The sequence below is a fragment of the Calliopsis andreniformis genome, chromosome 8 (genome assembly GCF_051401765.1).
Source record: "Calliopsis andreniformis isolate RMS-2024a chromosome 8, iyCalAndr_principal, whole genome shotgun sequence".
Classification (NCBI taxonomy): domain Eukaryota; kingdom Metazoa; phylum Arthropoda; class Insecta; order Hymenoptera; family Andrenidae; genus Calliopsis; species Calliopsis andreniformis.
In genome coordinates, this window is record NC_135069.1 from 1,987,154 (window position 1) to 2,007,418 (window position 20,265).

The 20,265-nt window shown below is 48.8% G+C and overlaps 1 protein-coding gene across 1 annotated transcript in view; it reads left to right on the forward strand.

The window, feature by feature from the left end:
- The first annotated feature begins 4,673 nt into the window (after nt 1-4,673).
- Nucleotides 4,674-20,265, forward strand: part of Tmtc2 (Transmembrane O-mannosyltransferase targeting cadherins 2) — a 146,681-nt gene continuing 131,089 nt past the window's right edge. Inside the window, exon 1 of the mRNA XM_076383368.1 lies at nt 4,674-4,849. Coding sequence (XP_076239483.1) covers nt 4,764-4,849 — 86 coding nt within the window. The 5' untranslated portion in view covers nt 4,674-4,763. The remainder of the gene's footprint in view (nt 4,850-20,265) is intronic.

The window sequence follows — 20,265 nt, forward strand, 5'->3', positions numbered from 1 at the left end:
ATAATGGCGTTGAATTTTCCGAGCAGCCCGCGGCTCGGATATCGGAAAAATCTCGGCAGCGCGGTAACGCCTCGGCCGTTTGGATAGCGGGGCGAACGAGCCGCGAGCAGTTCCTCGAGTGTCGACTCCCACAAAGATCGATAATCGGTAACCGTTGGTACTGGTTACAGGGCGATTTTTTTCGTCGTTCCCGCGGCCGATTCGTCGATTAAAACGCGACCCACGGATATCAGATATAATAGAGTCAGCGAGGGATGCGTCGAGGGAGGGTGCAGGAGGGACGAGATGGTGGAAGATTATTCGATCGGTGCTCGAGGATTGGAGCCTCGCGCGATGGAAATATTTTTCACTGGCCCATTCGATTTTTATAGAATTCTCGCGAAATAGTCTCATCCCTATTACCTATCGCCATTTTCATGGTGAGCGATGTTTTTGACGGGACAGATTCGCGTCACGTTCCTACGCTTCGCTGTACCTGGTTGATTTTTGGGGCGAATTCTGCGTCGTAAATTCGTATTGGACGCATCGACTCCGTTTGAAGCGATCCCCGCGAAATCCCGTGCAGCGATTCGCTTTCTGAAAAGCAGCGGGATCGAGTAACAGGTAGAATTTCCGTAATCCTGCCTGTCCCTCGCCACACCGAAATCTGTCCCTCCTTTATTCCCCCCATTTTTCCCTATTATTCCCCTTGGCCGTCCGTCCCATCCCCAGTCGCGTCGCAGAGTAACCTAGATTACGTTCGAGCGCGTACGATCCGTCCCGGCTGCATCAGAATTAATTTCCTTCCAACGAAATCAAATGACGTTCAATTTCCAGCGCGGCTGCAAATAATTGAGAAACCGCGTCGCCGATTACGAACGAATCGCCTGGTCCACTCTCGGTTTGATATGAACGGCCACTTGAAATTACTACTGTGATTTGCATTAATATTGTTATGCTTGCGGGGAGGGCTGTGTTTTTTCAAGGTAAAGGATCGTTATTTGAATAAAATGGAACTCTTGCGTTGAATACCATTACGATTCGGAAAATTACAGCTCCGACTGCTGCAAGTCGAAAAGAGAAAATTGTGGAAAAGACCAAGAAAAAATTCGTGTCTCCAAAATGCTCCAAACTTTTTCCAGACGGTATCCTAAGTTTAGGATAAATATAAGAAATTAATTCGCGAATAAAGTGGCCACCTCAGCCGCCTTGAATTTTTCCAGGATCCTCGAAGTTCTACTACTATCTGACCACGTACCAGTTAGGTAGCAGATCGTGCCAGTAACAGTAAGCAAAGTCACAGCAGGTTGCTCGAGTATTGCTGGCAATGCGAATCAATTGGTCGCCGTGGACGGCAGGCGTCCCTTTGCGATACGCGAATGTAGCGTAATAGACGCCTCGTGTCGCGTAACAATCGTCCAGCTCCTCGAGTTTGAAGCGAGGGCCTGGGGCGCATGCCCTGCGATTAGTTCGCACGATAATTCGCAACGAGGCGCGTATAACCGAGCCTGTCCGGGAGGATCGCGTGGTCGCTGGTCATCGTATCTCTGCCCTTCCTCCCCCGCCGACACGCTGATGTCCGGTCGCCAGCATCGGTCGCTGGCACCAGCAGGGCCGCGGAGGGTCCGCATTAGCCCATTATCTTAATCTGCCAGCGCGTGGGACAAATAACAGGCTAGCCGAGCACACGTCCCTGCGCCTGCCCTCTGCCCTCCCTCTGCCCTCCCTCGACGTGGCGTGCCCTGCCGCGATGTGCACGCTCGCCCCGCGTATATTACTGCTACCGGAAAGCAATATTTTTTTCGGAACGAAAGTAACATTCTTCGTCGGCCCTCGGACACAGGGGAACACCGGTTATCTAATTGATTGCGCGATCGTGTTCGTTCCTTGCGTCTCTATAACCGAGGGAGCGTGGGGGAGATTTCGAAACGATTTCTCGAAAAAAGCTCGTGGGAGGTGGAGAAAGATCTCTGGGACTCGTGACTCGACACGTGCGTCAATAGTCACGAGCGTTCGAGGGTCAGCGAAATGGGGGAACGGCAGAAGGTGGACAAAGGTCAGCGAAGGAGAGGGTTAGGGACGTGGACGTGAGCCGTAATGTACCTAGTCCCCTCGACCCTTCCCTTCTCGTATATAATCGCCTGCTGCCCATTCCGTGCGCGGAATTGTTTACCCGTGCTTCGTTCCGGGACCTCCAACGACTTTCGATCGGCCCTCGTTATCCACGACATTCGTGTATCGTGCTTCACGCGGCCGACTTGATTAGGGGTTTCCTCGCCATCGACGACTCTTTCCACTTCGTTTGATCGCTGACACTGTTTCTCGTTAATCGTCTTTTGAATGCTCTACCCTGGACTATACTATCTACGATATTCTGGTGAACCCATTACGGGGATCGATAATGTAGCATTTCAGGTGCAGTTTTTTTTAGTCAATTTATACGTTAATCTACATGTGATCTAGGTTCTCGAGAATTTATTGTAGCAATTTTCGTGCTCTTTTTCGTGCGACTGTTTGAAGAAATAATTTAGCTGGTGGGTACTTCGGAGACGTTCTGTGTAACGAGGGAGCAAGAAGATAGTAATACGTGGAAGTTTTCCACGAGACACGCGTAAACGGCTCATTACGAGAGCAAAGCATGACTTTTACCCTGTTCATTTTATTAATTAGAGTTTCCGCGAGAATGTCCTTCGTACATGCCGCAACTAAGTATACTATCACCGACTGCAACTGGCACGGTTAAAACAATACTCGTGATGAATGTACGCTTCACGCAGCCCCTTGCGCGCAATTAATTATACGCGACTATAGTGATTAATCGTGGTAATTTGAGCGAGCGCGCGGCTGAAACAGCACCAACGACGGACAGGCTTACAAGCCTCAGGAAACGCGTTTAATACTGCCGTTTCAAGCGTGAGTGTTCGATGAGAAAGAAATCGAAATCCCCTCAACACCTGTTGTCTACCTGTCCTACTTACGCTTTAGTCTTCCTATATTACCATAAGGTCTAGTCTAGGCAAGACGCTTGGAGATGTCTGATAATCCAGAGAAATTCACTCATCAGAATTTTTGGAAAAAGATATGAAAGGGATAGATAGATATGTCGAGGGAGAGTTTCAGGTTGCAGGAATGAAGTCAAAGTTCAAACAAGGATTTTCAGTTTAATTTCATTTTATTGCTTTTTCAATTCTCCTTCATCCAATAACTTTTCACATTTCCTGTAAAACTATCTTCAGCAAACATGAAAATATCTTGAACCCTCGGTGACCCATACTACCCCCGAAGCGTGAAAAATCCTCAGCAATTCAATTTCCAGCACCCTGAATTAGTATCATTCACACTCGACCCGTCAGCCAATTAAAGCAATTCACCGTGGCCCTGTTTCTTCCCCCAGACACCCGAAAAAGCAATCACCCCTCGTCCCCCATCTCGCTTCCTTATTCATAACACAATTGCCATTCGCGCGGAACGAGCCAGGCTCACGATGCGCCCGTTATTCTTCCAGTCCCGCGCGACGGAGGCATCGGCGAGATAAGAAGCGTCGTTCTTGGCGGCGCGCGCTTGGATGGCAGGCAGCAGAGCGGCCTTGGCGCGTCATTTTGCAAAAGGGCAGCCATCGGTCAGCAGCGTCGCCGGGGTTGCGGTTAATCCAGTCCGTTGGTCGCGGTCGTGGTCGTGGTCGCTCGCAGAGACGAGGAAGCTGCTCCAGAGGAGAACAGGCGAGGAAGGGGAGGGGCGAAGGAGGACCAGGAAGCGGATCGGAGGATGAGGAGGTAGGAGGAGGACGAGCAGAGAGGAGCGGGCAAGCGCAAGCGCCTGTCCGATCGATGCCCGTCTCGTATAAAGCGCTCGTCCTCGGGGGGCGCGCGACAGTTGGCGTTCCGCATTCGGAACATGAGCCGCGTCGCGAGTACTCCGTGTTCGCCGTTCCGTCGTCCCTCGTTATCAGTGTCCTCCGCGGTATCGGCTTCGCGAGCGCGTCGAGAGCCTGGCTCGCGATCAAAGCAGCGCTTTGGCTCGTTGGTCGCAGGGCTCGGTCGTTGCTCGCACGGCAGCTCGCACGGCAGCTCGCACGGCAGCTCGCACGGCAGCCCGACATTTAACATCCGACGACAATAACAAACGAGCAGCGCCGATCGAGGGGGTCGCAGAGCGCGTCTGCCTGAGCGTCAGTTCGAGTTCGGACCTCGGACGGTTCAGTACTCCTTTCTGCTCGGGTTCCCAGTGCTACCGGTATCTCGGTTGCGTTGAACAGTGGTCAAGAGGAGAGAGTAGAGTCTGCGAGTGCAGTGAGGACACGGACGTCCTGTTGCAGCAGTGAATCGGTTCTGGAGTCGTGGCTCCCTTGGATTCCACTCGGTCCTCGAGATCCTTCGGCACGGATGTCCAGGCTCGGGGGTGCCACCACGGTCTGACGTCGCGTTCAAGATCCACGGACGACCTGGCCGGCCAGCTGGTGCCCGCTCCGAGACTCGACGATTCCTCGTCGCAGCTTGTCACGGCTCGACGGAGCTGCGGCTCGATTACTGGCTCGTTTCTCGCGACGTGTCACCGACATTCGTCCCGGGCGAGATACATCCGGGCAGGCGTCAGAGCGGCGGTCGCTGGACCGTCCGGCGGACGTCTCGACCGCCGTACGACGAGCCGCTGGAGCCAGGAGGTGGAGGAGGAGGGGCTGTGGAGGTGGTGGAGGAGGAAGGCCCGCGGACGTGCAACAAGTTAAGAGGCCGCCGCCGCTACCGTCGACGTCCCTGCCGCCGACTACGTCCTCGCCACGATGTGACATGGATATCCTAGCCGTAGCCTGCGCCCTCGTCGCCACGGCCCTCTACTGCAACACCCTGCAAGCGGGGTTCGTTTACGATGATCGGTGAGTCCGAAATTTTACTCTTTTTAAAAGGGTTACTTCTGACGCTGCTGCGTCGTGGAGGTGGAAGCGTGGCTTACTGTCCATGAGTGGAGAAAAAGTAAACAGAGGGTAGGAATTTTTCGGGGTAATTTATTGCTCGGATAACGCTGAGGTACTTGGTATCAGGATAGTGTTTTCGTGAGGGGATTTAGAATTTCTATGATTTTTCCGCTTTCTGGGTCTAATTTGGTCTGAGTCTATAACCTGAATATTTAGTATGTGTTTTCTGCTGTATTTCCTGTCGTTGATGTCTCTGGTATGAGTAAAATTCTAAAGAACATTTAGCTGACGGAAACAGTACCCATAATCCAAGTCTTTTGTGCTTGAAAACTATCTCGAATATACTCAGAAACTCATTGAAGTGTCTGAATGCTTATGGACAGTACCTTTCTCCTCGCACAACAGCTGTGGCACACTCTCTCGTGCAGCTACTTTAAAGGCAAATTAGCAGAATCTTGAATGAGTGTAAACTTGAGGCGAATTCCAGAGAACTGAGTAAGAAGAACGTGTAGGAGGCGGAAAGGATACAGTGAAGTCATGAATTAAGTAAAGCTTGAATGAGCGAATGAAGACTAAAGTATTCAGTAATCAAAACAAAGGTATCAGCTGTCGTATTACTTGAATCTGCAGTGATAACTGTGTCGCTTTCATCGACTTCAAAGGTCGCAGAGAATGCTTGGTATTTCCTCGGTTTTCTCATCGAGTGTTCATTCATTCATTCATTCGCGTAACCATCTTCCGCTAGACTCGCGAAAAGTATTTCCGCGCTACGATAAAATTAAATAGGCATTTCAATATCGATTTATCGCAGTCTCCCTCAATTCGAATATATGTCCTCCTGTCATACTGCGGGGAACGATTTAAAGGAAAAATTCATCTACCCTCGAGCACATGGATGACGCGATTCGAAATCCGCATAGGAGGGTGATTGGGGGATAAATTCACGAGTAACATAAGAGTCCGCTTAACATCGACAGTAATGGAGATGTTTATCGAGCCGATGGACACTAAATGTAGGGTGTAACGGGAAACAAGCGCAAATACAATGAATAAAGGACAAGTCGCAGCTGGGTAAGCTGATTTACGAGCTTACCGCGATTCGCTCTGCGATTTCATTTAATCCGATTCGGCCACGGTTTAGTTAATCAGATATTACTAATTACGCGAACGTTACAGCTGGCAACAGAACGCAAATCATACGCCACTGGATTAGCGCGCGATCTTTTCAGGTGATCGAAATCGAGACCTCTGGTTCAGGCCAGTGGTCGTCCACGTTTCGATTCCCACCCTCGGGGAGGAGATTGTTGAACCATCGCAGAAAGTTATCTGCACGCTGTTGCTCTCATCCTTCCGAGAAATCTCTTCAGAAGTCGTTATACTCACGTTTATCTCTAACGTCGCATCTCTAGAGCGTCTCCCATACGAGGTCTCGCTGATTCTCTAGACCCAGCTGCGCGTTCGCGTCCAGGTCGTAGCACCGTTATATCCTTCGTTATCATTCGCGAGTCGCAGCGACTAGATAGGATTCGGCACGCAGAACGCAGGCGGCCGCTCAGTCCAGCGTATAATCCGAAGTTACTCTGGCGATAAGCGTCCTTAATCCGAAGCTCTCGAATTCTATGATACCGAATCCCTTAATTGAGTATCCTCTAATCTCCAGAACATCGTAGTTGCGGGTTGATCAGCTGCGAGACCCGCTGCGCTCACAGAATGCTCTGGCTACCGTACTTCTGCCGTCATCGATGGGAATCTGTTGCGTCGTTACCCTGCCGCGCTTTTGTGGCCATCGATATAACTTCCAGTCCTTCGCCCATCGACACTGTGCCTCGATAACGCGTATCGATGCATCCATCTGTATTTTCCCGGATAAATTCTCGAGTGCAAGGATGCAAGATCTTGCTTGGGACAACTTCTGTTTTATTGCGATTATCTAGTGTATAGGGTAACACAGGGCGAAAGTGTGGAGCAGCTGGGTGATTATATGCGTTGCGTAACTGTGGTTTCTAGTGAAACGTGAGCTCTGATATAGTACTAGTGGTATTAGAGTTTCAGGTGGATCATCCAGCTCGCTTCATATACTGAATTACTGACCAATGCAACTATATTATAGACACATCGTGTGAGTAGTTGCATGTTTGGGGAGAAGAATGTAATTATAATGTTAGCTGTATTGAGTCGAGTTGAAGCAGTTTTAAGTGTGAAATATTCTAGATTTTGATATAGAAACTGTAGGAATAATTCCAGAATATTTAATTGTTGCTCAATTGGTTAAAATATGATCTATCCATGTACATATTGATGATATAGATTTCATTAGAAATATGTTCTTTATAAAGTGTGTTATGGAAAGGCCGATAGACCGACAAAGGTAGTTCTCACGCCCCCAAATTACGTAATCTTTTATCCACACAGTGTGCCTGTGGGGTTACTGTGAGGTAATAATTTCAGCATCCAATCAGCCAAGCACGCTCCATACTTTTCGCCCGCTTTGTCCAGGTATTGAGGGCAACCAAACACTCTGTTTTCCTTGCGCCAAACCGCACTTTGATCCTCCCCGTGAATAACTTGGTCGCAGCGTGGTGGAATAACGTGATCCGCGGGGCGATCGCACGAATCAGTTTATTCCAGCGGTCGCGTTAGAAATCAACCGTGTAGCCTGTTCTAATGGAATCGCGTATAGCGGGCGCCACGATCAAACGCTTAATCGCCGAATAAATTAGAGCCACGAGCCTACAAACGAGGGAAGGATAGTATCTCCCTCTCCCGTGTGTCTGTGACGCCTCGACTCCCAGTGGACCCTTAAAAGCTCCAGGTAATAACGAAAAACGCGGGGGCGCATTAAGCCAAGATAATTTTTCATCCATATCCGGCCCATTAGCGACTGCCTCGTTCGAAAGCTAAAGCGGCCAATGCGCCCGTGGCGACCATAATCAAGTCGAGTCCAGTTATTAACGACAGTCCACCCGAGTTTCTCCTCGTCCTCGTCCTTTTTGCTTAGCTCACCCTCGTTCGCACCCCCTTCCGTCTGTTTCCCGAGTTTTCCCTCTTTTTCTCGCTTTTTCTCGCTTTTTCTCCTCGCTCGTGGCCCCCTTTAGCTTCCTACCCGCGATAGTCCTGCAGCAGTGTCCTCCGAAATTCTTTGCAATCGTTTTCTTCGAAGCAGCTTCTGCTTCCCCCAAGTCGGATCCGCTTTCAGGCGAAACTCTGGCCTGGTCCTGCGTCGACGTCGGCCAAACGCTGTCCTGAACGCGGTAAAAAATGAAGGAAAGTTTGTATGATAAATAGGAGATACGGGATCCGAAGATCCCCAGTCTGCTTCATCCCGCATAGGTTTTACCCTAGAGTTTACCGTCTCGAGAGTTTATTCTGGCCACGGCGCGCCACGTTGAAGCTCACGGGATAATAAAAGTGCCGTATTTTACTGCACCGCGCCGACCACAATGCCTTGGCAAAGAATACGGGGCCATATTTATTTGCTTGGCGTGTTTTTTCCCCCGTCGCGGGTAAAAGGAACGACAGTAACCGCGCGGAAACGCGAGGAGGAACGCGGCGAGGACAGGAAGGGTGGCCGCTGGGGGTCGGAGGGAAATTCAGTCGGCGTGTCCTCTGGTTTGGTCGAGCTAATCTCGTAAACCGACGCGACGCGTCCCGCGGCCGATGCAGGCGCAGCTGCACACGATGCAGTGTTGGCCTGCTGAAGTAAGAAAAGTTGCGGGTCTAGGCTTAGTTTTCGTGTTCTCTGTCGCTGAATAAATAGGGGGCCGCATGCGCGTCGCTCGGTCGCATGAAATGTAAAACGACGCATTACTATTTCAGTTCCGCGCGGACTTTTTAAGAGAGGATGCGCGCCGCTCGAGAAATGCGCGTGAATAATTGACGTGGACCGCAGGAACGCCTCGTATCTTGGAGTCAAAGGGATATAGCGGGGAGTATTACGTCCGAAACAATCTCGCGCGTATGAATAATCGAAATCGATTACGGGAACGCTGCATTTCCCAGTTGCTTGTCGGTTGTTGATTTACAAAAAGCTCAACCCTGCGAAAAGGGGGTTGCTGTTCGGAGAAACAGTACACACGACTTTTTAATATGTTTGTCGAGTATCGAGGAAATAACGGCACATTTCACCGTGACGCACGAGGATATTTACGCTCCTGTTAAATAATAGAATTAAGCTGCATAGCTTTTTTGCAGTTTGTTGTTCCACGGTGCATTCGTTTCGCACCGCTCGTTCTCGAACCTCCAGTTTATGTATCGCGCGGTCGGGATCGTGAAAAATTCGTGATTTCGTCGATGGGACCGCGAACGCCGCGCCGCGCCGCGTCGAAAATTCTCTCTCTGTTGCATTTGCGAAATTGACAGCGTCACTGGCCCGTGGCGGATCGATAATTCGCCATAATCCATTATGTCGCGATATCAAGAATTACGGGAGTCCATTCGAAGCGAGAACGATTACCTCGTCGCGTCATATTTAGCTGTTAATTATGACCGTCCTCCGTCCCCTGCGACCACTGCTCGTTCAGGGATATTAAAAAACTGCAGCGTCCAGATGCACGACTGCAGCCACCATTCCCTTTCAAATTAACCTCGCTTTTCTCTCGTTGCGAATCGCTGGGCATCGCCTGAAAGAGGGAAAACGAATAGAGGGAAAAAGTGCTGCGTGCCTCTTGTAACGCGAAATAGATCTTGGATCGTATGCAAATCCTGCTCGTTGTTTCGCCCCGCGTTGTCAGCTGCCACCGACAATGCGCCTCTCGGAATAAACTCCAGAGGATAGGGTTGAGGGTGAGGGACCGCGAGGGTCGAAAAACTGTGCTGTGCAAACGTGACAATATTTTAGTATTGCGTTATATGGAGAGGCACAGGTGTGCAAATGTGTCACCTGATTGATGAAAAATCCATTAATAATATGGTTTATTTTTTGGGACAGGAAAATTCTGAAATATTCAATTGCCAAATATTTAGATTTCTAAATTTTGCAATCTAAACGGAGGCATTTCATTATTTCATCCACGAGTATGTTGCAGAACTATCACAAATATGCCATCACTCAAATTGCGGCGCATGAATCAACAATTCCAGGCGCGCCAATAGAATACGATTATTAATATTAAAAGCCAGTAAAATCTCCAAGCGCAGTTTGAAAAGCTCGTCCATCGTGAGCCGTCGCGAGTCGGACGCGGATGGGACACGTTCACGGGCGAAGAATTAATGCGAAGGGTTGAAACAAAGCGCAGTCCGCGACTGTTGTCGAGCACGCTCGAGGCTACTGTACGGTGGAGCGCGTCATTTGGCTGGCGGGCTGAAATTCTTGCAATTCCGTCGCTGGAATATCGGTTTATTTATTCGTACATAGCGTACCGCCTATGTATGCGCCATCGTACGAATAAACCATCGCGACGCTGCATCGTGGCGTGATGTGTGCGCGATGCACGGCTGGCCAGCATTTATCCACCGAACGTTGGGATCGATGCGTTTTATCGCGCCAGAAAGACTGCAGCGGGGACGAGAAGGGCGCGAGATAATTTATCGTTGGTCCCCCTCGGCCTTGATAGAGCCCTACAATTCCAATAAACCACCGTTCTCTAGCAGGGACCCTTCGACATTTAAAAACAATCAAAATCCGCTTCGAAACTTGTCCTCGGAAACTACCCTTTTAATTACACTTGATCTAGGGTCTCAGCTAGCCAGAAATCGTGTGGCTTTCGAATCAAAGAATCGCGAGGACCGAGAACAGTCTGAGTCTTTGATAGGAGGGGATGAGAGGAGATTTAGAAGGAAGGCAGAGGGCCTCGTAAACTCGCGCGGAGTGTGCATCAAGCTTAACGACGCTCCAAGCTGCCGAGGATTAGACTCTGTGAACGAGCACCCTTTCTGTCGAATTCGTCCGTTCGCGAAAGGAAACTAGGAGAAACCGATCGACGTATCGACAAATGTTTGCCCACTGTGGTTGCCTTTCCCTCGGACCTCGAAGAATGATTGGAAACACTGGTCAGTTACTTGCCGCGATCCTCTCAGCCCTGGCAAAGACGATGAATAGCGCGTGGATACTCGGTACTTGCCTGCATTTCGCAGAGCAGCCTCTTTTCAGACCGCGCCGCGTACCATTCACTGACCAGCCAATACCGCTAAGAGATTTCTGCTCCGCGAACAAACAGTCGTTCGACAGTGAAACGGACCCGGATGTTTCCTGTGCCAGTCTGTTCGTGGGATGATTACGCGACGCTTGCAACATTTTAACCGGCTGATCCTAATAATCAGGGAACGAGCAAGGTACTTAGTTATACCTCGGTCGAGGCGAAATCAGTAGAACTGGTACGTTGATGCGCAGACAGGGCTGCAATTACATCGTTGCAGCAGAACTAATTAGCCGTGGTTAATTTGTGCGCCATTAGCTATGTAAGACTATTCGACGCTAGCAGAAGTTGGGTACAAAGGGGCGTTCATTCGATCAAAGTTAATGAAACGCAGTCATTCTTCTCGTATTTAAATTCAAGGGTTTCTTTCTGCATAAAGTATTAAATATTGATTTTTTTATTTTCAAGGGATTTGAGTAGATATTTCTGGTACTGAAGGATCGATAAAACAAAGAGAATATTAGATGTAATATAATTATGGAACATCGGAAAGTGTAAAAGGTATCAGACTCTCCATCGCAAGTCGAATATTCTGCACGGCTTGGCGCGAAACGATAATATAATCGAGTCGATAGGCTGACGCCAGGTGGTATCGTTCTCTCGCCCTCTGTTCCTCGTTTTTTTTCCCTTCCTCCGCCTCGCGAAATCAGCGCCCGCTCGAATTGGAACGAATCGACGGGAGGCACGCAGCGCCATTTTTATGCTCGTTTCCTGGGTCACCCGTCGTGCCACCGCGAAAACAGTATCGGCACGAAGCAATTTCGAGCTCCCTGGCATCACCCTGCGGTAATGAATTCAGCCGTGCGATTTATTAATCCATAAGTTCGAGTCCATCAACCCTTTATATCTTTCTGATTGCAACAAAGAATGCGCCAGAATCAGCGTAGAGTTTAGCACAGAACTGCTTTTGTATTTTCAGCACTTGCTACCATTCACAGACTTTACTTCCACTTTCATCCCTTTTCCAGAACAAAGTAGACAAATATCCCCAGCATTAACAAAGACTCGACAAAGATGGGAGTGAATTTGGGGACCCAGATTCGTCGTTGTTCATTGAAGCGACGTTTCCTCGGCGAGATAAAGGTTCCCATTGAAGGGGGCGTTTGTCTCTCCTAGACAAAACGCAGAATTATTTTCAGGCGTCGGCAATAGGATTGCAGAAGGGATTCTCGCGCTGCGAGGTAGGCAGCTCACGAGATAAAGAGCGAATTCTTTCTTATCGCGGCGCGGCAGGGAGCTTCCTGCGCCGAGCAACAATGTTTCGTTGTTCAACCGGCAACAAAACGTTGCCCCTTTCGCCTTCCCCCAGCGTCCCCCTTTGTTCACCCTCTTAGATCCTCGCCTCTGTTGCTCCCCGAGTCTTCCTCCCCCTTTATCCACCCCCACCCTCTCGGGTCTTCCCCCCCGGTCCTCGGCTTCTCCGAAGTCTGGCGAACTGTTTCGCCGAGTCCTCTGGAAAACTGGTACGTCGAGCAGTTTCGGGACGACGACTCTCGGTGGTAATAGTTGGGAAGGCGGAGAGAGAGATAGGAGCCGCGCGAATAGGGAAGGCGAGGCTCGCGGACGGGCGGAAGGAAGTCAAGCGAAATAGCAAATCCTCAAACAAACGGTGGAGTCTTTGCGAATCGAGCGAGCTTAGCAGTGGATTATCTTCGCCGTATATAGCGCGGCGTCGAGCTCCCTCGCCCAAGTGTTCGATACCAAAAAGCCCGAAATCGTGTTCCCCTGGTTTATGCTGTTCCACCGTCGATATCGCCGAGACATGATTGCCAGCGCGTGAACTCGCCGTCGTACACACCTACGAGAGCTCGCATTCGTCAAAGGCGCGTTAAACCTCGCGGAAGAGGACGTAACTGGCTTAAGAAGTTTCGGTTTCCACGATTCGGACCATCTATTCGCATCTTTGGGGGTTTCAGTCGCTCCAAGAAGGCTGATCCTGTTAGGCGTGAGAGTCTGGGAATGGAGACGATTGGTGAAGGAATAGTTGAAGCATTATTTGGGGTTGATGAGCTTTAAGTGAATTGTGGTGGAAAGAATGAGAATGATTTGAAGAGTATTTATTTTCTAAGAAAGTGTATTGGAGCTAATTCTACTGGTTTTGTTATGTCTGACTTGAGACTTATTCTACTGATTTCGTTGTGCCTGACTTGAGACTTGTTCTACTGGTTTTGTCTGTCTGGCTTAGGACCTATTCTACTGGTTTGCCATGTCTGAGCTGGCAAGTGCACGTTGGCAGTAGAATAATCAATCATAAGTCAGACACGCCAAAGTTAGTAGAATAAGTCAGGCACATTTCACTCGAATCTTAGGCGTCTTTTCAAAAATTAAGTAGAATCATCCCTTAAAGAGTCTGACACCTCTTGAAAACTATCCTACATATACATATGTATTAAAACCATCTGCTTCTACTAGTTCTTCAGCGATTTCCAAATCCTCTCCATTACCACGCAATATATTATAGCGACGTTGAAAGGAATATAGGAGAGAGGAAAACTGAGTCATAAATTTCTCGTCTGTTATAATTGCTAAAATATCAATAACCTGTTAATAGATTCCCCCTGGTCGCTCGATATTCGGGGATCACTGCCTATATTTAGAAGAATACCGCGCTGTGTAAAAGGTCCGATCGATATTCCTCTCATCGAAGCAGCTCCATACAAAAGATTCCATATCGCGTTTCCAGGCAGCGGTATTCTGTTGAACACGCAGCAAACTCGGTTGGCATGCTAAGCGGATCTAGAACGGAGACGAACGCACCGCAAGACCTTGTAGCTCATGAATAATTTTCAGTAATTATGAGACAGTCTTCCTAGCACACTGTTACCGTGAAAGTTACGTCGCTGGGACGAAGTCTTGCTGGGTTTTCAGGATTTCCTGAAGCACCCCTATCTACCCTGCTTTAATAATCATTTTTCCCCGCGAAAATCTTTCAATGTACAACTTTTACGTCTTATCGTATAGACAAGTAATTCGTTCGAGCGAAAACAGTGGTAACAGACGCGAAACTTTAACGTGTGCGTGCGCGACGTTCATTAGATTTCACCTGGCGGCTGGTGAAAGCGAAAGGAATCGATCGGTGACCATAAATAGCGAAACTCCGTCGCTGCTTGTGTCGTTCGTCACAGTGTTGGCCGTTTTGGGATTGGTTTGTAATTATTAACCAGTGGCTTCACCGATGATCGATGCTGCTGCGAGAATAAATCTAATTGTCGTGGAAGAGGCTGTGATTAACCCAATTATGAGATTGAAATGAGATATTCATAATCAGGGAATCTGTATGCCCGTCTGAATAGTTATATTTGACAATACCTCTGAACTTTTACGTGAATGAATAATTTACCATTATGAAAACATATTTGTTTGCTCACCAGCCCCGACTTCCATAATTAAATTACTTCGCAATTTCTCACAAAGAGTCTCCCAGTATTTTCCAACGAGCTCAACAACGATACTACCTTTAAACCTCTGAAATCAAGGCAGTCTCTCGAAATCACTGAATCAGCTGACTCGACGAAAGCAAGTAGGGCCCAAAGCGTCTCAGTTGCCCAGATTTCTCTGAAAATGGGCAAAGGGCGGCGTTCTGTTCGGCTGTACGAGCGCAGCAATTTCGTCGCGTTACGACTCGCCCTCTCCCGCAAACGGCAGCCTGCTAGTGCAGTGTGAAACGCCTGACAAAAGTGGAGCGCGGATAATGGAGGTCCTTTCCTGTCGCCCTTCCAGCTCCTCTTACGACCGAGACACTCGGTAGATGCGAAATCGATGCAGGGACGTGTTCTGGCGCGAAAAAAAACGACACAGCTCCGCGTTATAACCCACGAGGTCTCGGTGAGTCGTCCAAGTGAGACTGTAGTCGGTATAGGGAGCATTATGGGAGGATATAGCAGGTGTTTGTAGACAGTTTCGAGGCGAGCGTGTACAGAGAGGCGAGTAAAAGCGTCGTTCGCGTATTTCCTGCCCTCTATGGCGGATAAGCGATCGGAATGTCTTTCGAGGTCGTCTAGGAGCGGTGATACGGGAAACTGGTACTTCCTTATCGAGGCAAACATCATCCTCGAAGAATCCTCGCGTGTTGTTCCTAGCAAGCTGATCGTTCGTGCCTGCTCCCGCTCTCGTGGTCGGTCCTTAACGTTCGCGTAAATCTAGATCGGTGCCGGCTGGCAAACTTGTGCCGCTAGATAGGGTGAAATGGCGCAGGGAATCCGATAAACAGGAGTGGCAGTGCTTAAACAAACCGCTCCTTTCCGGGCGAGGAGAAGGAAAATTCCAAGCGAGGCTGCTTGAATGGCTTCGCGGTATTTCGACCAATTTCTTTTGTAATTTTCTTCCTCCTTCGCGCCTTCAGTTAGTCAGCGAGATGCTGCTAGAATGATCAGAGGGATGCCTGATGACTGTAGCAGCTGGAACTTCGTTAACTCGTAACGACGTGCGAGATTTAAATGCACTCAGGTGCCCTTTCACCCTCGGTTTCGGCGGGGATAGAAACGATTCTCTGGTACGAACCAGAGACTGCAATCAACTTCCTCCTCTGAGCGACTGATAATGAACAAGCTACCATACTTTTGCACCGTATGATTTCATAAATCGGCGCGGGCTATGTGGGTGTAATCAGCGTGTGGCAGTTATGATAAACCCTCTGGCGTTCACGCTAGATCGGTCGCGCAAAAAGTGCAGTGAAACGAGTGGAGCGATATTTAACGCGTTTGTATTTACCGCCAGCTCCCCGCCTCCTTCGTAGCGTCAGAAATTCCAAAGGGGAGTGCTCCCCCCAAGAGGGGTGTGCTGATTAAATCGGAAACGCTCGGTGGTTCGCGCGAAGGTAGCGTGGATGAGGACCTCGTAGGCAGAGGATGTCGCGGGACATGACTCGCGGCAAATTACACGGAATTAACACACAGCATTGTTTGTAATAAAGATTAATAGCCGGCTTTGTAACGACTGCGTTTGATGCCACCCTCATCTCTTATTCCCCTGCAACCCTTTCGGACCCTCTGCGCGACGACGAATGTTGTTTGTGTAATCAACGAAACGAAGCCCCTCTGCCGCCACTGGGAGGGACCCAGTGCTCCTGTAGCGTGTAATTTGTAATTCTGCACGCTGCATTATTTTCCGCTCTACCGCTTCCCACTTTCAACCCTCCCTCTCTCGGTTTCGTCGCCACTTCTCCAACGCGGCCTCTCGGCCTTCGCTAAATTATAGCTCGATTCGCGTGACGATCCGGTGGCTCCCCAGGAAATTGTGGAAATCAAATCAGCTAAGCGTGCGTCGATACGTTCAACCCTCGAAACGGGCTGCGCTTATTACCCCTCGTTGAAACGTGACTTGTTCATTACGCAGTGCAACGTGGTTCTTCAACCGCGTCGTTTATCAGGGGAACAGGTTGCCTCGTATGCTTGTTGACGAATACTGCTTGGATATTATTCAGGTGCAGAGGAAGTGGAATATTTCAGTATTTCAAGAGTTATAGCTTCGAGAATTTCGATATTTTATATTGACTTGAGATATATAATGTACTCTATATATTCAGATTGCAATCACCGAAACTAGCACCCCAATCTCAGTCTCTACACACGGTAGAAGCTTTACTCCACTTCCATTTCCACCTGCTTATGGTAGAACTTTTTTGCAGTTTCGAGCAGCAATTCCGGACCGCTCGAAAATCTCAGTCGGTTCTTCCATATTCACAGCCACGCTTTCCACGAACGCGATGCATCGTGTTCCCTATGGGAAAGGGTCTGGTTAAGGCGAGACGACTAATTCGAATTCCCTGCAGGTCGCGTTGTCGCTCGCGCAAACACGCATTCATATTCCAGCGTCTCGCGATCTTCGCAAAAACTTGTCGCCCCGACGCCAGCTTGCCTTGGCGTTGATATTAATAATGTAATCGGTCCTAGGAGGGGGTGTCTACGAATTAGAAATGGTGTCACGTCGTCGAGAAACGGGGACCGGTAGGACGGCGTCGCAGCGACGTCGCCGACGGAGATAATTAAACCACCGACCTTCGCAGGGCGTCGTCGTCGGCGTCTCGGTTACCTGGCCGTTATCGTGCCAAGAATGAGAATCTTAACTGGGAACGGTGATTACATCGGGGGCGACGACTCGCGGCCAGACTCGAAACAGAGACGACGTTGACCTCTTGACCAAAGAACGTGGGGTACAATAAGCACAGTTACAATAACTTAACCCTTCCTCAGTAACCAGTTTTTTTAACAACAGCATCAGAAATTTGGGACGATTCTTTTATGCTCAAGGCTTTTAAAAAATCTACGAAAATTTTCTAATACTTCTGAATGTCTTTAGAATTTGTATACTTGTATGTTGAAACATTTCTTCTACTTTCTTTTTAATTTCCAAGAAAGGTTTCAAGAGAGTAAAGCCTGCGTTTTAAAATACTCAGATTGCTGACGAAGGGTTACTGACACATATTCCACAGTAAAATGTCCAAAATGTCAATCGACACAAAAGACTGCTTTAGTAGAGAGACTGTTATCAGCTAATAATTGAATTGCCAATTTAATCACCAATCTGTTCCCAGTGGTAATACTAAAGCAACTAACAAAAGGCTGTTATACAGAAAAATCAGTGACTGGAGCTTTAGCCACGGCTCCAATTAGTCCCGTTTGTGTCGTTCTTTCGAAGTCATTGATCGCTGCTGGCCGTCCAGCGAAATTGCGTCGTTGCAAATGGGCCACGAGAAGTCTCGTTCGTCAGGGGATTCGCGTGGATTTCCACAGAAAAGCGACGAACCATGATGCCCTAATGAATTAGATGCATGATGGGACGTTGGTCGTTGGTCGCGACTTAAAACCCGCGTAATTGGCCGTCACGATGCCGCGCGATTATCGTGGGGATGGACGTTAAGCATCGGACTATATAAAATTACGCGTGGCGAGGCGGCGTGGCGGCAGGCGAGCTAGTGCACCCTTCTGCCACGGCAATATCGAGAAAACGATGCCATTATCATTAATGTTTTACCGCGATCACCGTTGTTCACCGCAAAGTGCTCGTTCGTGTAATAATTATTATCATCCCATTTGCGACATTACGAGCGACGCAGGGAGGAGGAGCAGTCGTTGCCCATGAACGACCTTTCCGCCCGAAAATCGACGTCCCCCAGGCGGACAATTTGTAAAAGTATTTATGAGCCGCTTATGGAAATTAACAATCTTGTACGAGTCTAGTACACTTGAATATAGAGGGCCCTCTTATTCAATCGCAATAACACTTCTTTCTGATTCCACTATATCGATATTATAAAACATAGGTGTCGCTATCAGAAATATCTAAATTTCAGGAGAGGAAAATTATAAGTCACGATACGACTTAAAACGCGGAGAAATTGTAATTGCTGATATTATTAACAAGTTACACGCGGTTCGTATAGGTAACCGGAAGTGTAGGATACGATAGCAGGAGTAAAATTATAGAATAGCTCAGCGAACATGCTGGCAGTTGGGTGGAAGCAGCATCATTATCATTTTAGCGTAATTACCATTCGGTAATTACCGGCCGTATTCATCATGAAACAGCAGGATGTTTATACCGTCACACGTATCGTGCTAGTTAGCCCTGTCACGTGTGCGCGCATGTACCACGCTGATACTGGCCTCTATCGCGACACAGTCCTAAAAATAATCGTTCGATTTATTCGAGTCTCGCTTGCACGCAAGGGTAGTTACAAATGGGTTCTTTCTGTTACGAAACCACTCGTTGGGGTGCCGAGTGATTTTGTATCAATTTTTAACCTGTATCAGAACTTCTACAGCGACGAATTGTGAATCTATTTTCTTGTAAAAAATTGTGGGAGCTCCCCTCACCCTCAGGGCCTGATATATCAGGACGGGAATTGGCGATCCCGGGGTACCCGAGCCACACCACCACAGTGGTGTCTATTGTCACTAAAATCTGATTGAGAGGGGAGCTCCCCAAGTGTGCAAAATTCCATAAATTCGAAAATCTTGGAATATTCAGATTTTCTTGCTCCCTTATCCTCCACATTAAAGTCAGAAATTTGTATCTCCACGATTTTCCCCGTCTACGTAATACCAGCCCTGGTACACAGTCATTTTCAAACTCGTCGTTCGCATGCACGCTTTGTGCAAGTAGACAGAGGCGGCGAGCTTATCACGGAACGACCGTGCCCCGTTTCCCAGCCTCCTTGGAGCAAGTTATTCCACGTAGCGATTCACGGCATTGAGATTCGATATCAGTCAGTGACAAAGGGGCGGCATTCAGCTCGCTTTTTCCCGCGTGCTCTGCCGAGCGTCGCGAGGCGTCGCGCTCCACGCATCGGTGCACACCTCGGCTACGCTCCACCCTGCCTGCAAGCGTGTACTCGAAGAAGCAAGTTTAATAATAATTCACGGTGCACAGACAGTCGCAGCCGCGTTCGTAACATTCGTCTTTATTACCTTCGAAATTTTCTATGATGTTCCAACCCCGCGAGACGGGGCGCGGTGTATTCTGGGGGCGAGGGGGGTGAATATTGCGCGCGAGATGAATAAGAGATGCGAGGGCGGAAAATAGAGGAACCCAAGCCACGATTCGCTGGGTAATTTTTTCGTCTCGTGAATTTCCGCGTTTAAGACGGCGACTATTGTTATGGATCGCGACCCAGTTCAGCAGCAGCCCCCGTTCTCGCACCCCCTGGGGGTGAAGGATGCCAGGGAAATTCTCGAACAGCCGGCCCACTCGCTTTCGACCCGAGAAATTACGCGAAAGTGAAATACACCCCCACGCTGCCGCCACCATCGCTGTCCAGGGGTGGTTTCGCAGATTCGGTTGGAGGGAGGAAGGGGTGGAACGAGAGGGGATCAGCTGGCAGACGAACTGCGACGTCAAAAGGATGAGGGTGGAACGATTTATAGCGCCTTAAGACTGCTGCTACTTTATGACGACCTTAATGTTTGCACCGTAAATTGGGTGGCTTAGGATGGCGAGGCAGCCCGAAAACAGTAAAGTGAAGATCCCTTCGTCGTGACTAGCATTCCTGCATCGCTGGGAATAATTTCCCTTGAGGAAAAATTGCGTCCACCGTGGGAAATAAAAATCCTGCTCGTCTGTCTATGAAGGATCTATCTACTTCGACTGCAACAGTCTGCAGGCCATTGTAATGTGGTCTCAGAAATGATGGGATTCATAAATTGCACAATATAAAAATAGTTTTAATAGAATCACAGCCCTAGGGGAAATAGCAGCGCAGTGTTTCATAAACGCTTTAATTTAAGATAAGAAGAATACTCTTGG